This window comes from Kluyveromyces lactis (genome assembly GCF_000002515.2).
Source record: "Kluyveromyces lactis strain NRRL Y-1140 chromosome E complete sequence".
In the NCBI taxonomy this organism is placed as follows: Eukaryota; Fungi; Ascomycota; class Saccharomycetes; order Saccharomycetales; family Saccharomycetaceae; genus Kluyveromyces; species Kluyveromyces lactis.
The window spans coordinates 1,197,385-1,219,408 of record NC_006041.1 but is presented as its reverse complement, the minus strand read 5'-3'; the positions used below and the strand labels follow the sequence as shown (position 1 = coordinate 1,219,408).

General features: G+C 39.5%; 11 protein-coding genes across 11 annotated transcripts; 6 read left to right on the top strand and 5 right to left on the bottom strand.

Annotated features, from left to right (window-relative positions):
* Positions 1-749: 749 nt before the first annotated feature.
* On the top strand, positions 750-2,471 carry AVT3 (Avt3p; the record flags this gene model as incomplete). Its single annotated transcript, XM_454573.1, has 1 exon — positions 750-2,471. One exon carries the CDS (start codon positions 750-752, stop codon positions 2,469-2,471), a length of 1,722 nt encoding a protein of 573 aa, XP_454573.1.
* Positions 2,472-2,728: 257 nt separating this feature from the next.
* On the top strand, positions 2,729-4,156 carry RPT1 (proteasome regulatory particle base subunit RPT1; the record flags this gene model as incomplete). The annotated part of the gene is made up of 1 exon (XM_454571.1): positions 2,729-4,156. The coding sequence occupies one exon, from the start codon at positions 2,729-2,731 to the stop codon at positions 4,154-4,156; it is 1,428 nt and encodes a 475-aa protein (XP_454571.1).
* Positions 4,157-4,336: 180 nt separating this feature from the next.
* On the bottom strand, positions 4,337-4,969 carry RPC25 (DNA-directed RNA polymerase III subunit RPC25; the record flags this gene model as incomplete). The annotated part of the gene is made up of 1 exon (XM_454570.1): positions 4,337-4,969. One exon carries the CDS (start codon positions 4,967-4,969, stop codon positions 4,337-4,339), a length of 633 nt encoding a protein of 210 aa, XP_454570.1.
* A 579-nt stretch (positions 4,970-5,548) lies between these two features.
* LTV1 (ribosome biogenesis protein LTV1) lies at positions 5,549-7,000 on the top strand (the record flags this gene model as incomplete). Its single annotated transcript, XM_454569.1, has 1 exon — positions 5,549-7,000. One exon carries the CDS (start codon positions 5,549-5,551, stop codon positions 6,998-7,000), a length of 1,452 nt encoding a protein of 483 aa, XP_454569.1.
* Positions 7,001-7,363: 363 nt separating this feature from the next.
* MRP8 (Mrp8p) lies at positions 7,364-8,020 on the top strand (the record flags this gene model as incomplete). Its single annotated transcript, XM_454568.1, has 1 exon — positions 7,364-8,020. One exon carries the CDS (start codon positions 7,364-7,366, stop codon positions 8,018-8,020), a length of 657 nt encoding a protein of 218 aa, XP_454568.1.
* A 164-nt stretch (positions 8,021-8,184) lies between these two features.
* NOP9 (RNA-binding RNA processing protein NOP9) lies at positions 8,185-10,191 on the bottom strand (the record flags this gene model as incomplete). Its single annotated transcript, XM_454567.1, has 1 exon — positions 8,185-10,191. One exon carries the CDS (start codon positions 10,189-10,191, stop codon positions 8,185-8,187), a length of 2,007 nt encoding a protein of 668 aa, XP_454567.1.
* Positions 10,192-10,463: 272 nt separating this feature from the next.
* On the bottom strand, positions 10,464-11,081 carry VFA1 (Vfa1p; the record flags this gene model as incomplete). The annotated part of the gene is made up of 1 exon (XM_454566.1): positions 10,464-11,081. The coding sequence occupies one exon, from the start codon at positions 11,079-11,081 to the stop codon at positions 10,464-10,466; it is 618 nt and encodes a 205-aa protein (XP_454566.1).
* A 293-nt stretch (positions 11,082-11,374) lies between these two features.
* LCP5 (small subunit rRNA maturation protein LCP5) lies at positions 11,375-12,562 on the bottom strand (the record flags this gene model as incomplete). Its single annotated transcript, XM_454565.1, has 1 exon — positions 11,375-12,562. One exon carries the CDS (start codon positions 12,560-12,562, stop codon positions 11,375-11,377), a length of 1,188 nt encoding a protein of 395 aa, XP_454565.1.
* Positions 12,563-12,789: 227 nt separating this feature from the next.
* NSA2 (rRNA-processing protein NSA2) lies at positions 12,790-13,575 on the top strand (the record flags this gene model as incomplete). The annotated part of the gene is made up of 1 exon (XM_454564.1): positions 12,790-13,575. The coding sequence occupies one exon, from the start codon at positions 12,790-12,792 to the stop codon at positions 13,573-13,575; it is 786 nt and encodes a 261-aa protein (XP_454564.1).
* Positions 13,576-15,225: 1,650 nt separating this feature from the next.
* On the top strand, positions 15,226-17,694 carry MPT5 (Mpt5p; the record flags this gene model as incomplete). The annotated part of the gene is made up of 1 exon (XM_454563.1): positions 15,226-17,694. The coding sequence occupies one exon, from the start codon at positions 15,226-15,228 to the stop codon at positions 17,692-17,694; it is 2,469 nt and encodes an 822-aa protein (XP_454563.1).
* Positions 17,695-18,816: 1,122 nt separating this feature from the next.
* Positions 18,817-21,276, bottom strand: RSP5 (NEDD4 family E3 ubiquitin-protein ligase; the record flags this gene model as incomplete). Its single annotated transcript, XM_454562.1, has 1 exon — positions 18,817-21,276. One exon carries the CDS (start codon positions 21,274-21,276, stop codon positions 18,817-18,819), a length of 2,460 nt encoding a protein of 819 aa, XP_454562.1.
* Positions 21,277-22,024: the final 748 nt, after the last annotated feature.

Here is a 22,024-nt window from a genome sequence, read left to right as displayed (position 1 = left end):
CTGTTCTCTTTGTATGTAATTAATATTAGATCATTGACTGATTCCCATCCAATACTATGCTATAGTATAATAAAGTGATGAGATGCAATTGAAAAACTGATTTACCGATCCCCTTTATATATGCGGATAACAATGTTTCGTCCTCAAATACTTATAGGGTTTTCCCCACAATGTGTCAAGATCACAATGAACACTTCTCCAACCCTTAAATAACGAGGAAACAAAATGTCTAAAGAAACCTTAATAATGAAGGAAAAAAGTGACTGCTCTGGAATTGAGGTGGATTACTGACTGGAATTAAGTAAATTAATCCGTGCTACAAAGTGCTAATCCGTAATGGTTTCTGGACATAATACTGAATCCATTCATAGCACTAAGTCATTCAAAAGGGCTTTTGCTAATGCTGACGCATGACCGGGTAACAACGCAGAAGGCACAGCTCTCCAGTTTCTCACATCATTAGACCCGGTCTGTGACCAACGGACATAATGAGCGCCCTCCCCATTTTCAATGAGGAGACAGTTGTCCGGGTAACATCGGTAACTACTGTTTAATGAACACGTGAACCAGGGTCTATTCTCACGTGACCTGTTTTCTTTTCCCGTTTTTCTCTCTTTCTTTCTCTTTCGGCTGGAGTACATTCATTCTATATATGTATAAATGCAACACTTCCAGACATATAACCCACCATTTCACTGTAACTCATACATCAAAACCTTTCAGAGCCAGCCAGAGGTGTATACACTGCCATGAATATCAATATCAAGAAAGATTCTGGAGGGAATGGGTCCGATTTACCTCGATGGAACGATTCTCCGGTGGGAAGTTTAGGGTCGTTTAATGGGAGAAGAAGATCGATGTCCTTCTCTGAATCAGTAAACTTCGCAAGAAATACTCAGAACCCATTGGATATGTCAGCTCAGGAAATGAGAGGATTGAATGGGTTCAGAAGATCTTTCATCGCTCATAAGTCGTTGAAACTTCATGGGAAGACACCGAACTTTATCACTAGGAATTTCAACGAGTTCTTGACGTTATACGGCCATTTCGCTGGTGAAGATTTGTCCGAGGATGAGGAAACAGAAACTGAGGTGGAGACTGATGAAGATGAGGACGAAGAAGCTGCGCTTCTTCGTCATGGTATTAGGGGCCTGCGCCACCAGGGAGCGGATCGGTATGGCGAAGAGACTTCATCGATGGCCATCGATGATGACGAAGGTAGTTCGGAAAATAACGATATCCAGCAACAACAGCAGCTGAAGCAGCAGCAGCAGCACTTGCATAAGAAGAAAAGAAATACGTCCACCACGAAGGCGGTACTTCTCCTTCTAAAGTCGTTCGTAGGTACCGGGGTTCTTTTTCTACCTAGAGCTTTCCATAACGGTGGGTGGTTGTTCAGTACGCTGTGTCTTTTGTTCTGCGCCACGGTGTCTTTCTACTGCTTCATCCTGTTGATAGACACGAAGACTGCTGTTGGAGTGGATGGATACGGTGAATTGGGTTCACGTTTATTCGGACCCAAATTGAAGTTCACTGTCCTTTCATCGATTGTACTCTCGCAAATCGGATTTGCTGCTGCTTATACTGTGTTCACTGCAACAAACTTGCAGGCATTCTTCAAACATGTCTTTTCTCTCGAATACTCGTTAATCTTCTGGATTATGATCCAACTAGCATTCTATTTGCCGCTATCATTGACTAGAAACATTGCAAGACTCAGTGCCACCGCTTTGGTAGCAGATCTTTTCATTCTCTTGGGTCTAGTATACGTCTATTATTATTCCAGTTTCTATATTTGGAACCATGGCATCGCTTCGGATTCCATGGTGTCTTTCAACAAATCGGACTGGACGTTATTTATTGGAACTGCGATATTCACATATGAGGGTATCGGTCTCTTGATCCCAATCCATGAATCTATGGAAAAACCTGCACATTTCAAACCGGCATTGATGTACGTCATCCTCGTTGTAACAATAATATTTATCTCCTGTGGGCTCATCTGTTACTCTGCATTCGGAGCCAAAGTAGAAACTGTCATCTTGTTGAATTTCCCCTCGAACAGTATCTTCACAAACGCAGTACAACTAATTTACGCTCTGGCAATTCTCCTATCGACACCATTGCAATTATTCCCTGCTATAAAGATCCTCGAAAACAAGATTTTCCATAAGAATGCGTCCGGGAAATTTGACGCTAAGGTGAAATGGCGTAAAAATTATTTCAGAGCGTTCGTGGTCCTCATCGCAGTGATTATCGCATGGATCGGTGCTAACGATTTGGATAAATTCGTGTCTCTAATAGGATCTTTCGCTTGCATACCGTTGATTTACATTTATCCTCCTTTATTCCACTACAAAGTGTTCGAAAATAATAAAAAATTACAAGCAATAGACCTGGCGATCTTAATATTTGGAGCCCTAGTGATGTCATACACATCCTGGCAAACGATAGCATTATGGATTCATTAGGAACCTTATACACACAAAAAGACCTCTCATGTATAACGTATATAACGTTCATTAGTTGGAACTCTTTACCGAATATCAATAAAACCGGGTAACATTATCTCTTAACAGTGGAAATCTAACTTATGGAAATCGAACTAAAGATTTAAAGAGACTGATAATATGGAAAATCAGTTTGGAAAGGGTGGCGAATGGAGAGAAGTGAGGTCAATTCGTTATATATCGAGTTAGTAAGGAGCGCAATACATCAGTAAAACATTATGCCACCAAAGGAAGACTGGGAGAAGTACAAGGCTCCTATTGAAGACGAGGAATCGAAGGAGGAAAAGAAGGTTGTGCCACTTTCCGAAGGGGACATTGAAGTGTTGAAGACTTACGGAGCAGCACCATACGCTAAGAAGCTTAAATCTATCGAGAATGACTTGAAGGAAATTGAGAAGAAGATTAAGGAGAAAGCTGGTGTGAAAGAGAGTGATACAGGGTTAGCACCATCACATTTATGGGATATTGTTGGTGATAGACAAAGGTTAAGTGAGGAACAACCACTACAGGTGGCTAGATGCACCAAGATTATCAAGGCAGAAAAGCCCCAGAGAAGTGGGAACGCACTAGGAGGAGATGCTGATGGAAATGGAGTTGCAGCAGCAGCAGCAGCAGCAGCCGCAGCAGCGGCCGCTGCTTCTGGCACAGAGGATGAAGACGATGACGATGCTAAGTATGTGATCAACTTGAAGCAAATAGCGAAGTTCGTTGTCGGACTAGGAGAGCGTGTTTCTCCAACGGATATTGAAGAAGGTATGCGTGTTGGTGTGGACAGATCCAAGTACCAAATCGAATTACCATTGCCTCCAAGAATTGATCCAAGTGTTACTATGATGACAGTGGAAGAAAAACCAGACGTTACATATTCAGATGTTGGTGGTTGTAAGGAACAGATAGAAAAACTGAGAGAAGTGGTGGAACTACCTCTTTTATCACCAGAAAGATTTGCTACCCTTGGTATCGATCCTCCAAAGGGTATTTTATTATATGGCCCACCGGGTACAGGTAAGACTCTTTGCGCTCGTGCTGTTGCTAACAGAACAGATGCAACGTTCATTAGAGTCATTGGTTCAGAGTTGGTTCAGAAATATGTGGGTGAAGGTGCTCGTATGGTGCGAGAATTGTTTGAAATGGCTCGTACTAAGAAAGCATGTATCATCTTCTTCGATGAAGTGGATGCTATTGGTGGAGCCCGTTTCGATGATGGTGCCGGTGGTGACAACGAAGTGCAAAGAACGATGTTGGAATTAATCACCCAATTAGACGGGTTCGATCCTCGTGGTAATATCAAAGTCATGTTTGCAACTAACAGACCAAATACATTAGATCCGGCTTTGCTAAGGCCCGGTAGAATAGATCGTAAGGTAGAATTTTCATTACCTGATCTAGAGGGTAGAGCCAACATTTTCCGTATCCATACAAAATCTATGAGCGTTGAGCGTGGTATCAGATGGGAGTTAATTTCAAGATTATGTCCAAACTCTACTGGTGCAGAATTAAGATCCGTTTGTACTGAAGCCGGTATGTTTGCTATTAGAGCTAGAAGAAAAGTCACTACGGAAAAAGATTTCTTAAAAGCTGTCGAAAAGGTTATCAATGGTTACAAGAAATTCTCTTCCACTTCACGTTACATGCAATATAACTGATTGTACATGTATATAAATATATATATATATATATATATATAAGTACAGAATGCTTATAACCCTCATCATACTCAAGGAAACAAGTCAGCGTTAGAGACTTAATACTAAGAACAAGGAGCATCTTCTTTTGATTGAAGAAATATATAATGTACATATATACATACTTAAGAAATACACTTTTTATTCCCACCATGATACTAATCCAGTACCATCTGTTTGGCAACTTCCTAGTAGAGCATAAGCCGGTGGTTTTTCGAGGATCCGTTTCTCCTCTTCCGTCAACTCTTGCTTTGCCCTAAGCTGATCCTCAAGCTCTTTCTCCTTAGGCGATTTAGGTTTCACGTCTACAAACACTTCCTGTTCTACTCTGAATCTGATCTTTTCGTTGACATCGAAGTATAGTTTGGTCTCATCGTCCATCGGCCATATCCATGCATTCTCCTTCGGCGAGAAATATGAGCCCTCAAATAACATGTTTTGTGGTACAAATATATCTTCAAACAATCCGAGCAGTGAAACCTTGATACCTTCTGTTGTACACTGTGATATCCATCCTGTTACGATCTCTCCAACAAAAGGTTTGAACACTAAAGCGCGGAAAGTAACATTGATAAACGCTGCGCCATCACCAGGTTTTAGTTGCCCCTCATCAACGTCTAGTACATCGTAAACAGTTACGCACAATCCAATATGTGGGATGATCTTGTTGGCATATTTAGTGTTCAATTCATGTACAATGGTCGAAATTGTATCTCTTTTGAATTGATCTGGAGGTATCCTAACCAGATCTGCTACCTTTGTCAGTATAAACATAGCTTCCTATAGTATTGATTTTGTACCAAAGAGTCTCAAATGAATCAGTAACAACAATCACCGTTGTTTATCAACCATGTCCTCCTCTATGTGTATTTCGGTAAAAGAGATGAGATGCGATGAGCTTGAAATATTTCAAAGTTTGGAAGATGTGGCAGCACATGGAGAGTCGAATAACACGAAAAGTCATTACAAAGCCCACCGCATCTACCGATATTTAACACAGCTATAATGCCCGGGATGCAAACAAACAACAGAAACCTTCGAAAGTAGGCTCAAGCTTGATGAACGGACCATTAATCCTATTTAATCCTTCAAATCACGTGATTTTTGTTTCTTTTCACCACTTCCTGTATGGAAAAAAAAAAATTCGGTTCTATTCAAGATACTGTTCTATCAAGCGATGAGATGCGATGAGGTAACTTTTTACTTGAATATCTTCGTGATATCAGTCGGTTTGAGCATTATCTTTGTATTATTACCAAACTGGAATATATTAGAGCAGAATAACCGAAGTTTGTTCTATAGATACTTCCTTTCAGTGGACAGGAAATCAAGGTCAGATAACTCAAATTGATAATGTCCGGTAGAACAAGATTCAATAAGAACAACGCGACGAAGTTTGCTGTGGTGCATAGACCACACGATGATCCTAATTATCATGATCCCGAGGCAGGTGAACATGTTCTTGTTCCTGTTCAGAATCGTCATAAAAAGAAGGATGTCTCACAGAGTTCAGAAGATGGGCCAATTCCGAAACTTGTCTCTACACCAACTGCACCAAGCACATCAGCTTCTAAAAATGCTGTTAATGAACACGTCGGTGAAGCAGCTCTATATGGTATTACATTTGACGATTCCAAATACGATTATACACAGCATTTGAAACCTATTGGCTTAGACCCATCCCATTCCGTTTTCATTCCTGCCAAGAGTAAGAAGCCTATTGAGAAGAAGAAGTTGAAGGATCCAGAATCTCTGTTTGTGGAGCCAAGCTATCAAGATCTGGAGAACAAGGCTGCTGAGCCGTTGTTTGTGAGAGGTGTTGCCAAGCAAGAATATTTGGATCAAATGCAAGAGATTCCGGGAGAACTTGTGGGGTTCAAGCCTGATATGAATCCTGCCTTGAGGGAAGTCTTGGTGGCATTAGAAGACGATGCATACGTTATCAATGAGGATGTTGCTGTCGAAATCAAGCCTAAGAGTAACAACGCTGCTGAGGGTTTAGATGAAGACGATGATGATATTTTCGCCGAGTTGTTGGGTAGTGGTAAAGCCGATGGTGCAGATGAATTTGAAGATGAATTTGATGAATGGGATATGCAAGATCTAGACAACTTCGAAGAAGAACATTATAAACAGGAAATGGCACAGTTCGATGACATCGGAAAATTGCAGGATCTACAAGGTATCGATGTTTCTGCAGATGTCAGAAGGTTCAAGCTACAACAAAAGAAAGTGAGAAACGACTGGGATTCGGAGAACGATTTCAGTGATGACGACAATGGTTCAATTAATCACAGCGAAGATGAAGAAGAGCTAAAGGAAGAAGTTGAAGATGGAGACGTGCTAGGATCATTGCCAAGCTTCAAGACTAGTAGCAAAACTGGTGGTAAAGCTCGTAAAGCCCGTCATAAGAAAGGTGCCATGTCTGACGTCTCTGGATTCTCAATGAGTTCAAGTGCACTTGCACGTACAGAAGTGATGACTGTGTTAGATGATAAATACGATCAAATCATCGGAGGATATGAAAACTATGAAGAAGAGTTAGCTGAAGATGAAGAGAAACATGAAAGCTTTGATATGCTCAAAGAACGTCCAGATCTCGAATCTATGCTCGACGATTTCCTGGATAATTATGAACTTGGAAGTGGTAATAGAAAGCTAGTTAAGAAGGATGAAGAGATCGCCAGACTAAAAGAAGCTGCTGACGAAGTCAGCAAAGGTAAGCTATCGATGAGAAGAAAAAGGGAAAAGGAGAAGAAATCCGTGAAAGGGATTACAAATGGACTTAACAGTCTCAAGTTTTAAACAGTTCCTCTTTTCATCTGCTTCTCAATTTGCTTTCTTATGATACTTTTATACATAGATCGGTCAAATTCACCATTTATTTCGCACTTAATTATAAAGATCTATAGATTCAATTCCAACATAATATAATCGGAACCTTCTTGAACACTCCAGTAGTTGTTTAGTCTAGTGACATCTAACCTGCCTTTTCTTTGTCTCGATGTGTTGCAATATCGATATTAAAATTTAGTACTATTTATGAAACTATCAACAATTCAAAATGATGGCCATACCCTTCAAAAAGAGAATATTAACAAGGAAAGAGGAAAGCTACTGTGATAGAGGTATTTCTAATCTCGAATTGCACACTATTGATTAACCACCATGAGTGACGAAATTTCCAAGTTAAGAAACCAAGTTCTAGAGCTTCAGGGTCTCGTTAAGAGGCAAAGCACAATGTTGGCGAAGACTGGCCAATCTGTCATTGAGTTGCAAATAGCACAACAAAAGACGGATATCAGAAGCTTAGATCTAGAAAAGAAGCCCAACAAGCCTGCTGCTGCGGAAGCTTCCTTGTCAATTGATACATCTGAGTTTGCTACTAACGGAGATTTGGAACAATTGGTGGAAGAATTACAAGGACAACTTGATTATCTTGAGGAAAGATCAATAAGAAGAGTAGCAAACAATAATAAAAGAGACCCAGCAGATGCGATCGGTCCATTACCTAACGCTGACGGCGATTTGCCAATCGATCTTAAAATTCCTTTACCGGAAACGGTACAAGAGTTCAGCAATATCAAGGATTTGGATTTATGTAAGGTAGCTGAATTTTATGGCGTATTGCCATTCCCACAATCTGATCTTGAAGCAATCACTGAGGGCTTGCGTAATGAAGAGGATGTTTCAATTCCTACATTTACAGATGCTACTGCGGCTGACCAACTAAAAAAATACACTAAAGAAGAAATGGATGTTATCTTTGACACTGTAGCAAGATATTTAGGGTTAAATAATAGAAGAACCAAAGGCACTTGGTAAACTTTTATTGAGAAAAGATAATGTTATAAAAAAACAAATGACTGGAGTAGAGTTATAACTATACATACTATCGTCTGTGTACGTGACTTGGTTGTTTATATCTATGTATATATATATAATTTACAACTGATTACTTTGATATGTTGAAGTACATGCTTTCATGATTATTTTTTCTGGAACTTGCTCTTCTTGAAAGAAGGTGAAACATCCGAATTGTTGTTATTATTAGGACGCTTGAAGGTCTTTGGTTGTAAAGGTTTAGAATCTGGGAACATTTCGAGCTCTTGTTCTTTTACTATTTTTTTCCAGTCGTATCTCTTTCTTACAAATAGTTCAAGCGACCAATTCTTCCACACTTGTCTACCGTAAACACTGTTCTTGACCTTTTCAGAGTCTGCACATAACGCAGTTGCTATACGTTCCTTGTACATAGCCAATTTAGCCGTAAATGTCCATAGTTTATCAACAATGTGGGAACCATATGCGTTACAGGATAAGTTTACGATATCTTTGCATAACACATTGAGTAAGAGTTTTCTTTTGATGATGGCAACTCTTTTAACCTGTAGAACATGTTCAACAACGTGAGAAAACACACCATGGTATGGCATCTGCAAAAGTCTTTCTGCTGGAAGATTCAACATACTGTCAATGGTACTGTTTAGGAAGCAATCATCGTAATCAATCAACTTCTCTAAGAATAGAGATTTTCTCCTCTCTTCAGCAGTTGGCCAGTCATCTCTAGTGTTACCAAGGGTAGAGGAACTTAACTGAAGACAAGATTCTAAGATGTTCTTATCAGATGACTCACGAGGATAGTATTTCTTCATTAATTGTTCAATGATTTCGTCCCTCAAATAATTATCATGACGGATACTGGCATCTATAATTTCAGTACCGAAATCCATGTTAGAGTTCAACAAAACGCTCAAGTCTGGGACCAGTTCATCCATAATCTCTTTGACTTCCTTAGAGTTCAAGACTTTCAAAAGTGATTGCAACACAAATGCAGCAGTTGTATCTCTTTTAGCAAGTTTTGGAATTCTATCCTTCATGTATAATCTGTATAATCTTTCCACGTACTTGATTCTAGTTGATGCAATAACATTCTGCAAGAAATGAGATCCAACAGCATCTGATAGTAAGTACTCCACAAATGACTCTTCCTTGGGATCCTTCTCATCAGAATCTTTGAATATTAGATGCCAGTATGACCTGTCTCTATCGAAGATACCTTCTACTTGTATTACCAATTGAATCACTGGAGACCCGATCTTATCAACACATATTTCCCTGAATTTCATAACGTCAGCGAGAGAAATCTCAGAAAAGTGTCCAGAGCCCTGTGGAATACCATGTGTGAAACTAGTGTAGATTGAAGATAACATAGAACGAAGAACAACTTTGAATGAATCGGGAGTCTTGAATATTTTGTTATAGTTATCGTTATCCTTAATGTCAATCATCTTACGTGCAATCTTAGACTTCTTGGAACGTAATGTTGAATTGTTCTGTACAGTACTTGGTAAAGTCTTTGACGATAGCACTAAGATTAAAATTCTAAGGACATGTGATGCATATTGATGGCTCACCATGAACCTTAAGTTCGGTTGCAACTCGTTAGTCAAAAACAAAAACAATGATTCAGTAGTAACGAATTCACCCTCATCAACAGAATCAAAATCAGGTGTTAACAATTCTTTTTCCACCTGTGCTGCACCTCTGACTAATAGAGTCTCTAAAACATGGGAGGAATATTTGTGACATGCAAGGTTGAAATAAAACCCATTGAAAGCTTTGAAGATAGTCTTCAATTGAGTTTCATCACTTTCCATAATAATACGTTCCATTAGCTTAGAAGAAATCTGAGACGTAGCAAGTTTCAACTCTTTACCCTTACTTTCCTCGATGACACTGTTGATAAACTGGTACTTCTCATCTGGATTCTCAAATGTATCAATAGCCAACGTGGATTCAGCCTTCTTAAAATAATCCAATTCGCCAGAATCTAGGACACCAAAGAAAGTATTAGGACTCACATCACTATTGTCACCCCCAGCAGTTTCATTAACATGGCTAACCGTAGGCTCATCATGGGTTTTATTGTCTTCTGGATGGAACTCATCTTTCTTGAGCTTTTTTATTAGCTTTCTACCTCTTACTCTAGCCATGATATTACAGTTCCTAGCCTTTTTTTAGAGCACGTATCGAATTAAAGTTCAAAATTATTTAAAATAGCAAAAACCAGAGATGAAACGCCTGAAACCAGCAAGTATTCTGTTCTAGTTTGAAGCTCATCGCATGGGATCTAACTATGTCCTGCTTCTTTAAAGCTTTTCATTGAAAAGTTGAAAAGATCAGAAATTTCTTTTTGACGTGATATCAATCACGTGATATAGAATTGCACAAAAGACATAAGAGGTAGGCATATTAGGCCGTCCTCTCATGACTTGTTAACGGTGTTCTTGGGGACTTCAGGAAACGAAAACGATTGTAATAGTTGATTGGGGTCGGTGTTGGTGTATGATTGTTGCTCTACACGTTTCTTTTCCTTTAATTGAGCCAGTTTCCGTAGTCTGTCGACTCTTGATTGGAATACTAGGTCGTGTAGAGTGTATCTATTGCACGTCTCTCTTGATGCAGCTAGCTTATCAAGTGTCGCTTGGTACGTTTGCTGCAATTCTTCAAGTGAGTTTGCTTCATCGGTCTTCTTCTTGTCGTCAGAACTCGCGTCATCCCTGTCCTCTTTCTTATCATCAGATGATGATGGCTTTTTAGAGTCAAAGATCTTATTAACCCATTGATCCCAGGTACCTCGCTCTTTCCTTTGTAGCTCCTCTATGCGTTCTTTGAGTGGCTTAAGACTAACCAGAGACTCGTGATACTCTTTTGGGTATAGAGGCTGTACAAACTGCGGGTTATCAACTAGATGTATATCGCATGTATAAAACCAATCAGGTCCGCTTCCATTGAACAAAACTGTGACTGTAGGGTTACCACATATCAGACATGCTTTCCTATCCTTTGCTGAGACTTTCTTTCTGGTGTATTCGTTCTTCATCAGGGGCGCTGGAAGTTGTACGCTGGTAGGAGATTAGTAGGGGTGATAGGTGGTGATTATATCTTGCAAAGTTGGAACGCTTAGATTGTATTAATTAATTATTGGTGATTACACCTTGATATGAAGAAAACGAGACAAAACGAAACGAAACAAACCACATCAAAGCTAGAGTTTGAGCAGTGCAACACCGTTATCATTCGATTTATAAACTACGTATTTGACACTATATGATGACAATAGAGACGTATGGATATTTTAGCCTATTTATACATAGAAAAAGAAGGACCTCAGGTTTACAACTTCTTCTTGGCTCTTTCCCAAGCATTTCTAGATTTCTTATTACCTCTTCTGCTTGTACTATCCTCCAACTTACGCTTGGAGTTGAAGATACTGAAATCTTCACCGGCGATCATATTAACCTTGGCCATGATTTCTCTTTGTTTTTTCATTCTCTTGTCAGTCTTGGATCCGTTGGGGTTCAATCTAGTGAAATTTTCTTCTTCGAATCTTTGAACATCACGTTCACGTTCTGTATCTCTTGCTGTCTTCACACCACCTCTACCATGGTTGACGATATTGGCACCGATAGAAGTTTCCCATTCCGGTTGTTCCGAGGAATCCTTCAAGTATTCTTCCATAGCTTGCATACGAGACCTGCTACTCTTATCCTTATGTTCTTGTGCGTTGAATTTATCCTCGAAGTGATGTTGCTTTGGTGGCAGAACGGCACTGATCTTAGGTGGTCTATAAACGTTATCTTTATCATCCACATCTTCTTCATTGTGAGTACTCTTGACAGCGATTTTCCCCTTGGCTTTCCCTCCAACTGATGTGTTATTGACCATTCCTGAACTGTTCGGCCTATATTGCATCTCTTCTTCACTATCAGAATCTGAGTCTGATACTTCTTCCTGGGAAGCACGTACGTCACTCAGTCCCTGCAATTCGGCTCTTTTCTTGGATTCTTCAACGTCTTTCTCCAGTCTAATGTACGCCCGCGTCAATTTATCCAGCTGGTACCCTAACTTCTTCTCCAAGGGCTTCACACCTCTTTCAAGAACAACTCGTTGTTCCACTGCCCTGACTCTACCCTCATCAACAACCATCTCTTTATTCAATTTCTGTCCCAATACCAACAGAAGCGAATTCAAATACGATAGCATACTCCCATTCTTCAAAGAAAGTAGAGAAACTTTTTCTAATTTATCACCTTTGTGACCTACCACCGCTGAACCTTGGAAAGGATGGGTCTCCTCATCATCATAGACTTCTTCTAACTTATCCAAGCTTTCTCCACAAGATTTCAAAGAATCTCTAATCGTTTTCAAAACAGTTCCTAACTCCTCAGACATGGCTATATTTCCGCTGTAACCCTTGTCAATAGAATGTAATGAGGTTTTATACATCAATAACAGTAGATCGAACCTATGCCAAACCCACACCAGACAACCAAACTTGTATCTGGCTGATACCCATCTCATCTCATCTCATCGCTTGATTCCAAATTTTTTTTTTCACTACGTTTCTTTTCGACATTTCCTATTGAATTTTTTTCTTTCAATGAGAAAAGCATACAAAGACAACTTGAACAACTAGCTCATCGCATGGGTTAACATGTGGTAAGAAGTCCATTCAAGGAGTCCGTGTGTCCGTTTGTGATTTAGAAGTAAGTCATCACCGAACAAGTCGTTCTTACAATAAAACAAAGATGCCTCAAAACGAATATATCGAACAGCACATCAAGCAACATGGTCGTAGATTAGACCACGATGAGAGAAAACGTAAGAGAGAAGCCCGTGAGGCTCATAAGATCTCTGAAAAGGCTCAGAAATTGACTGGTTGGAAGGGTAAGCAATTTGCTAAGAAGCGTTATGCTGAGAAGGTTGCTATGAAGAAGAAGATCCGTGCTCATGAGCAGAGTAAAGTTAAAGGAGGGTCCAAACCGTTGGATGAGAACGGGGAGGCTTTGCCTACTTATTTGTTAGACAGAGAACAGAACAACACTGCAAAGGCTATATCCAGTTCCATCAAGCAGAAGCGTTTGGAGAAGGCTGACAAGTTTTCTGTTCCTTTGCCTAAGGTCAGAGGTATCAGTGAGGAAGAGATGTTCAAAGTTGTTAAGACAGGTAAGTCTAAGTCTAAGGCATGGAAGAGAATGATCACGAAACATACGTTTGTTGGTGAAGGGTTTACAAGAAGGCCTGTGAAGATGGAAAGGATTATCAGACCTAGTGCTTTGAGACAAAAGAAGGCTAATGTGACGCATCCGGAACTTGGAGTCACCGTTTTCTTGCCAATTCTTGCGGTGAAGAAGAATCCTCAATCGCCAATGTACACACAGTTGGGTGTATTAACCAAGGGTACTATTATTGAAGTGAACGTCTCGGAATTAGGTATGGTTACTTCTGGTGGTAAAGTGGTTTGGGGTAAATATGCTCAAATCACGAATGAGCCAGATAGAGACGGTTGTGTCAACGCTGTGCTACTTGTGTAAGAACAAGTACAACCTATTACTACCAAAATTCCTACTCATCTCAATTATTCCCTATTGCATCACCCCCCACTCCGCTACGTTATTGTATATTACTATTTCATTTTAGAACTGAGTTCCCTTATTAGAAAGTACTGGCTAAATCATCATTATTTAATCATATATTTAGCGTTAAATACTGAATTATAGCCAATGAGACTGACAATTTCATGCCTCGCTGCCGTTGAGATACCAGCTATTCCAATGCATTGAACTAATTGCTACTCACACGTCGTGTCAATTGACCTTCTGGACCCTCAGGTTACCCTAAGTATTCATCTTTATTGTTTCACAATAAAGTAGGGTACTACCCTACCAAATCATACCAAATAATTTTATCTATATATATATATATATTCAGTATTATACATACACATTCTTTGCGCTTGATATACACAAACTTACCTTCAAAACAGCACTTATTAGGTCAGATTCTAGCACTGGTCCATATACAGATACTAGCGTCGACGTTGTTCAGGAAAAGAACATCATTGATCCCACTGGAAACGAAGTAGTTCCCCAGATCAAATTGATTTCTGGATCTACGTTCTAGTTTTCACCACAGAAACTGATCCGTAAGCAATCAGTGCTTTTTCCAAACCCCACCAGTATGTATTGAAATTTGTCCTAACGGACAGCCCCTTTACCCATTAACCTTTACCTTCTTTCCCCCTGTTCTGCATCTACAGAAAGCTTTTGCCAATTAATGATCCAACTTGAGTCTCGTTTAAATTACTGTTATAGTGATACTGAAAGTAGCACTATACAGATTCTCATATTAGAACTGTTGCAGGTGACTACAGTACCTTTGATCCAGCCTCTTCGCTCAATCCAACCCTCTTTTTGATTCACATTCTCGTCCTGATTTAGAAGTGCCGGACAATAATCCTGGCCACGGTGGACTTCTCTGCCTAACAGCTATTTCGATCGTGAAAAATGTCTGTCCAGACAGATTGTCCGGCACGTGAGCAACCCTGGTTTTCCCTGAATCATTTTTCTCAAATTCCTGTCTACGCTCATCTGATCTGCCTAGACCGCGGGCGGCGCCCCCGGTCTGGCTAGGCAGGGCAATAGGAAAGCAGATATTTCCTACGCGGGCGTCTACGTATTTCTTGAGTATTATTTTTCATTATCCCTCGAATAGTATGGAAGAATCAGAATCGTATAAGAATAGAGAGAATCAAGAATCACAGAGAGTTTGCATTGTAAGAAGAGCGTGTTACTGGAACAATTGTTTGAGGTTTTCCTGGTGTATACAACAGACCTATGAGTTTTAGGGTACGCTAGACAAAAGATCAGTTTCTGATTTGTGGGCTTTTTATACTTTCGCTTGTTTTATATTTGTTTGCTTCCAGATCTGGTACCAGATCAGCTGCGAACTAAATTTGGTTTCATTCAAAGAAAAGAGTAGAGGGAACAAGAGGATACTATTCAGCTGAGATACTAACAGATTGTGTTTAGACTAAACTGTGCTTTTTTTTTTTTCTCTCCAAGTCCCTGTTTTCGTCTGGTGATTAACCTTTGAAAGCTATTCTTTCCTGAAGAAGATCTTATAATAGAATCAAAGATTCAAGTATTTAGGGGAAGCCGGAGTCGAGACATAACTAGTGGATAATGCAATTCCATCATCAACCCCAACTGTCAGTTAACTCTGTTCAATCTGTCATTGAGCCAGTGACTCCGCCGTTGGGCCAGATGAACTCTAAGAATAACCATCAAAGAACACATTCTTTGGATTTGTCTGGATTCAACCAATTCATTTCCAACACTTCTCCTCTGAATGTCAATACAATGTCACCGCTGAGTACGATTTCTGCCACGACATCCGTGTCAACGGCTGCGTCTAGTTCTGCCAATGCGAAAAATCGTATGAAATCGTTGCCCTTGATCAATGAATTCGAATCCATCTTACCTCCGGGAGGTTCTGCAGCTGCTGATTTAACGTCATTGACTTCAACTGCTTCTTCACCAAATGGTTCCACTAGTACATCTCGTGGGACTGGCGCACGCGGGAATACAGTGTCGTCAAGTGGTGGTAATACTGGATCGAACGCATCATCAGCATCGTCTTCATCAGCGTCATCATCTACTGCGACAACTTCTGCAGTGACTTCCATGAACGATTTGCATAATATCCGATTGAAGGACTTGGATTACGTGAAATTGTCTACAGACCAATACGGTTGTAGATTCTTGCAACGAAAGTTGGAAACTCCTCAAGAATCGGATCAAGTGAGAGATTTAATCTTCGAGAATGTCAACAATTTCTTCTTGGATCTAATTTTGGATCCATTCGGTAACTATTTGATTCAAAAGCTATGTGATTATTTGACAACTGATCAGAAAACCGCAATGATTAAAGATATCTATCCCTCTGTATTCCAAATCTCCATCAATCAATATGGTACCAGATCCTTGCAAAAGATCATTGATACCGTTGAGACCCAAGAACATATAGATATGATCATTAGGGGATTTTCTCAGGAGCATACATCAATTGAACAGGTAGTCACTTTGATTAATGATTTGAACGGTAATCATGTCATTCAGAAATGTATCTTCAAATTCCAACCAGCAAATTTTGATTTTATCATTGACGCCATTGTCAATAACGATAACATCATTACCATCTCAACTCACAAACACGGGTGTTGTGTACTGCAAAAATTGTTGAGTGTTTGTACTCTGCAACAGATTTTCAAGATTTCTGTCAAGATAATTCAGTACTTGCCCTCCTTGATCAACGACCAATTCGGTAACTATATTATCCAGTTCTTGTTCGATATCAAGGAGTTGGATTTCTACCTGTTAGGCGAAACTTTCAACAAATTGTCACAAAAGTTGTGCCAGTTGTCCTGTTTAAAGTTTTCTTCAAACGTTGTTGAGAAATATATAAAGAAGTTGTTTGCCATTGTGATGAATTATGTGTCCAACACAGCAACTACATCTACATCAACAGCGGCTTTGAATCCACATGACAGAGTCGATGATGGGGATGATGTTGTTAACGCTTCCATGGGTATTCTTTTGGTAATTGCTGATATCTTCATGGCTAACATTACTTCTTTGATAAGAGACAACTATGGTAACTACGCATTGCAAACTCTTTTGGACGTCAGAAACTATTCAGCTATTCTAGAACATCCAAGAAATAACATTGTGTACAATAATCCTCGGCTAGCAAGTTTCAGTCATGAGTTCACTGCCAAGATCAGTAACCTCATTGTAATCACCAAGGAGCTGTTGCCAAGTATCAAAAACACATCATACGCGAAGAAGATCAAATTGAAGGTAAGAGCATACACGGAACTTACAGGAATCACATTTGATGATGTAACTCCAACAAAGAAAAAGGTTAATGAACCATTCCGTCAACAAAACAAGCACCATTCTCGCAACTTTTCTCTGCCTTCCAATGCATATCTGAACAACAGGAACAATGGTCCAGGTAACAATAATACCAATAACCATCAATTCCAAAGAAACACTAACTTCCACAATAATATAAACACCGGCGGTGATAATAGCAGCAACCATCACCACAAGAAGAAAAACAGCATTCAACAACAGATGACACTCCCACCTTATCAACAGAATGTTCCGCAGATGCCAATGGCTTCTCAACATGATTATTCAATGCAAACACAACAGCCACCGCCATTTCAACAGTTGCAACCACCGGCACCGGAACATCAACAACCTCATCTTGATCAGTATTTGAACAATCAAAGCATGCAGCAACCATTATTAATGAACTCCAATTTGCATTTCTCCTCAAATAATGTTGCTAACATGCCAGCTCCGATGTACATGGACTCACAATACCCAACACCACAATCAAATAGCTCTATGATGTATGGGTTCCCAACTCCAAGTCAACCAGGGTTGACTTCCAATATGTCCCAATCATCATTTGTATCTTTACCGGGAATTCTCAATGGATCTAATATGGTTCCAATGTCGGATTCACAATCGAATACCCCTCCAAACGGGATGCCCCCACGCTCCTCCTCCAATATAATGCAGCATAACAGAAATGTCAGCTTTCCAATGTTTGGTGACAATTCCACATATTTCAATTAAAGGAGAGGAACCTTGTAAAAACTAGTAAAAGTCGCAACAGCGTAAAACACAATTATAAACTAAAAAAAAAATACCACAGAAGAAAGAAGCGAGAAGGATGCATGCAGTCATCAAATTGTTTAAAACATTTCCGAATTCATGATGAAATATTTGTTACAAGTTTTTGATTCTACCATCAATCTTACTTTTCCTTTAGATTTTTCATTTTTTTTGTCTTTATCTGATGGATAGTCGATTCTATGGAAATACAAAATTTATTTTATACACAGGGGAAATAGGTCACGACTTATGAATGTCATTCTGAATGGTAACAGGTTGTTTTATTAAGCATTTTTAAACTGCACTAAAAAGGAAAAAAAAATAGAATACCAAGGTATTAATTGTGGGATCTTTCGGTGTAGAATCAATCTTTACATTCAATCAAAGATTGTGATTACACTCTCTTCACTTACATACCAGGTCAAAAAAAGGGTCATAGTGAGAGGAAATAGGCCGATTCATGAAAGATCCGTAACAATTAAGCCACAACTTTTAAAAAAAAACTACAACATTAAGCCACCGAAACGTTTATGGGTTAACATCTTTTTTCATTATTATTGCATTCAAATATATTGTTGTCGCTCGTTATTATACAATATACAATAAATTCATTCAATTCACTCATTTAAATTATTTTATTATAAGCTTTACCCTGTCCTCTATCATAATTATCATATATATAATTACAACTTAACCCTTTTCATTTAAGAACCCGGTCTTAATACTATCAACTCCATGCAGCTAATTTTCGTTATTATCCCAAAATTTAAGCTGGATATATCAATCTCTGGGCAATTACAAAACTCCGTCGGTTAGGAACCAGATACTTCGTTGTCAATTGCTTCCCACATTATAGCATACCTATATAAAGTAACACCTGATAATGGCAATAAAATATAACAAAGCACCATAAGTTGAGGCCTAACGAGGTTAAGAAAAAAATTTCTATGTAATAATATACACATGTTTTGGCAACAATATATCTATAACATATATATGTCTGTGCTTGTGTTTGTGCTTGCGCTTTCTGATTGAATAATTGAGAAGGTGCAGGGTATTGAAAAGATTGAAAGATTCATTCAACTACTCTTGTCCAAATCCGATGGTTTCTTCCACTGCTAATGTTAGCTTCTGCTTGAAAGATTCATAATCAGTGTATGGTGGAAGATCCACTCTGTTGAAACAAGTGTGTGACTTGGGTAGTTGTTGAACTTCACCTGCTTTTTCGATAGTGAATCTTCTTGGACCATCAGAACCTTGCAAATCTTTGAATCCATTGACCGGGATACGCGATGTACCAGTTGTGAATTGTAACAAACGTGCTCTTTGCTCGTTGTCCCATTCAGTGATACATTTCCAGAACCACTGGATAACTTCGTCAGACTCTTGGTATCCACGATAATCTGTGTGTTTTTTCCAGTCTTCAACATCAATTTCTGCAATACCACCAATCAATAATTCAAGTTCACGTTCATCAAACACGTTGACTAGATCTTCAGGAACCAATTCGTTAAATCCATCCATAAATGCCTTAAATTGTTCTTGAACTCTGTCTGCGATCCTCCATTGGGTATATAGTTCAACATATTCTTTCTTGTTTTCATCTGTGACTTCGATTTCTCTGCCGTTTGGTTTCAAATCGACGACAACCAGTTCACCAAATCTTTCATCATCAACATTAAATGTTAGATCTAAAATGCCATCTATGCTATTTTCTAAAATCCATTTCAAGGAGTTGTAGACTTCTGAATCGACACCTTCCATATCTTGTAATACTACCTTCTTTCTTAGCATCATCTTATATAGAGCACCAACGAAGAATGCATCCAAGAACCTTCTATGGAATACACCTAAACCGACGACTCTACCAATGAACTTGAAGTAGTTCAAATGCTCAGGGTTGATACCACTGTTTGGATTGATTTGGATAGTATAGTTATCATGGGCAGAATATTCAAATAGACAGTAGAAGGGATTAAACATCTCGTGTGATAGTAAAAAGAAGAATTCTCTTGAAACACCACCATAATCTAAACCTTCTTCACCGTCAAATTTGATCATTAGTCTCTTCTTTAAGTCTTCTGGCGTTTGTCTCATTATTTCTTGGTAAGAATCTTCGAAGATATTCTTTCTGCGTACTCTGATGTGACATTGACCTGGTAGAATTCTTAAAGCCGGTTGGGATCTGAAGTAAATAACCTTACGTCTGAAGTCACGCTTATACTGTGGAACGTTTTGATCCAAGGAAGAAGGTAATCTAGGATCATCCCAAGTGGTGGTCTTAGTGTTATGGTCAACGAAGTATACACGGGCTGTGTTTGTCAATCTCATCTCCCAACCAGAAGGCAAAGGTCCTAACTGAGATACAGGTTGTTGTTGTATGGTATTTGTGGAAGGCCCATAGGTTCTAATATATTGTTGTCTTCTTGGATCGACCCATGTCGTGGTTCTTGTGTTGTGATCAACGAAGTACGCTCTTCCTTCAGGAGTGAACCGTTGTTCCCAACCTGGTGGAAGTTCACCCAACCCCGATGTGGTACCCCCAGTGGCAGCAAAAGTAGCAGCTGCTGAACCGTTTACGGCAGGAGTTTGAGATCCAGTACCGGTATGAACAGCAACGTTTGATGAAGACGAGCCCTCTGATTGAGCACCACCATCAGGTAAAGTTCTTCCTCTGTGTTGTCTACGTTCTAGTTCGGTGTTGACACGTTGAACCTCGGATTGATCCAAAGTGGGTCTTTTCCATGTTGTTGTCCTTGTATTATGATCCACATAATATGTTCTTCCAAAGTTATCCGTTCTTCTTTCCCATCCTGGGGGTAAACGACCATATTGATCTTCAAACGATGAGTATTGCCTGCTAGCTGACGATTGAGATTGAGCTGTCGAAGGTTGACCGGATGGAGCAGCATCACTTGAACCGGCACCTGAACCTGAACTGGCGGTACCTGCAGCATTCGCAGAATCCTGGTTGTCTAATGTAGTAGTTTGCAAGTTGTTAGCAACAGTCTGAGCAATCAATCTGTTGTCGATAGTGGAAGCGTTCGTCATCGAATCCGATTGACGAGCTGCTCCGGAACCAGCAACAGCACTACCTGCGGCACCAGCAGCTCCATTACGGCTGCCAGCTCTGGGGAGAACCGTCAAAACCAATATTATTCTACCACTTACTGACAACCCGTCGTTAGAACGTTTTAAATCTCTAGTAATAGTCTCTTCACGAGCTCTACCGTTCGAAGTGGCAGTATCTTCGTCCAAGTGACCCAGAATGTCACCAATACGAACGTTGACAACACCTAGGAACCCTTGATCTTTCTTCTTGAACTTTTTCTGATCAAACACTTGAACAGTTAAGATCGAATTTTCACTCACATTTTTGAATTGAAATACTTCATTCCAGTAGGGATTCAACGTCTTCTTTGCAGCCGCTGTGGATTTCGTCTGAGAACCATCGATAGTCAAAACTGCAAACGGATCAGGAGATCTAAACACATCCCTCCTGTTCAATGACTCAGCAGCCACTAGTTTCACAGAGATAGACATATTTCGCAGCTTTTTATTTTTTTAATGGTTTGTCAATTTCAAATCCGATAATTTCTCCTTCAAAGTGGAATCTCAATAACAAATTGAAAAGTCTTCAAACACTAGATATCTGATAAGTGGTAGTAACAGCAATAATTATTAAACAAATAAAACCGCCCGAGAAAGCCTATAAGGTTTTATTTTTTGTCTTTTGTCTTCTTTAATTGTCGTAATTGCAAAGAAACAGAACAGGAAACAGAACCAGAAAAAAAGTTGATGATTCCTCTAAAAAGAAGCAAAGAAAAATCAGATCAATACCTTGCTCAATACCCTTTTCCGTACCGTCCTTTTTGCCACTGTCAATGCACGTTTGCTTATCCTCTAGCACCTTGATCTGATGATTAAATCGGATGTTGTTTGCAAGTAAAGTATCTTTGTTCTTGTTTTGTTTCCTTAATTAAAATATGCAAATCACAATTTTCTTTTCTCCTTTACTTGTCACGTGAGGAGATTGAAACCTGGAAAAAGAGTACTAAAGAGGGATACCAGGCTACGCCGAGTATGTCAGTAAATTCGGAAACGGCATTAATGGCGGTGGTAGCCACCAGGTTGCAAGAATCTGCCGTATTGCTGTCAGATGACGTGCATATGGGACGATTATGGGCATCACGTGACAAAAATCATATCGTCCAAAATGACATAAATATAAACAAGCCTTTGCCAGCTTTAAAGATGCTGGGTTTGTTTACAGGTAAACAAACCTCTTGCA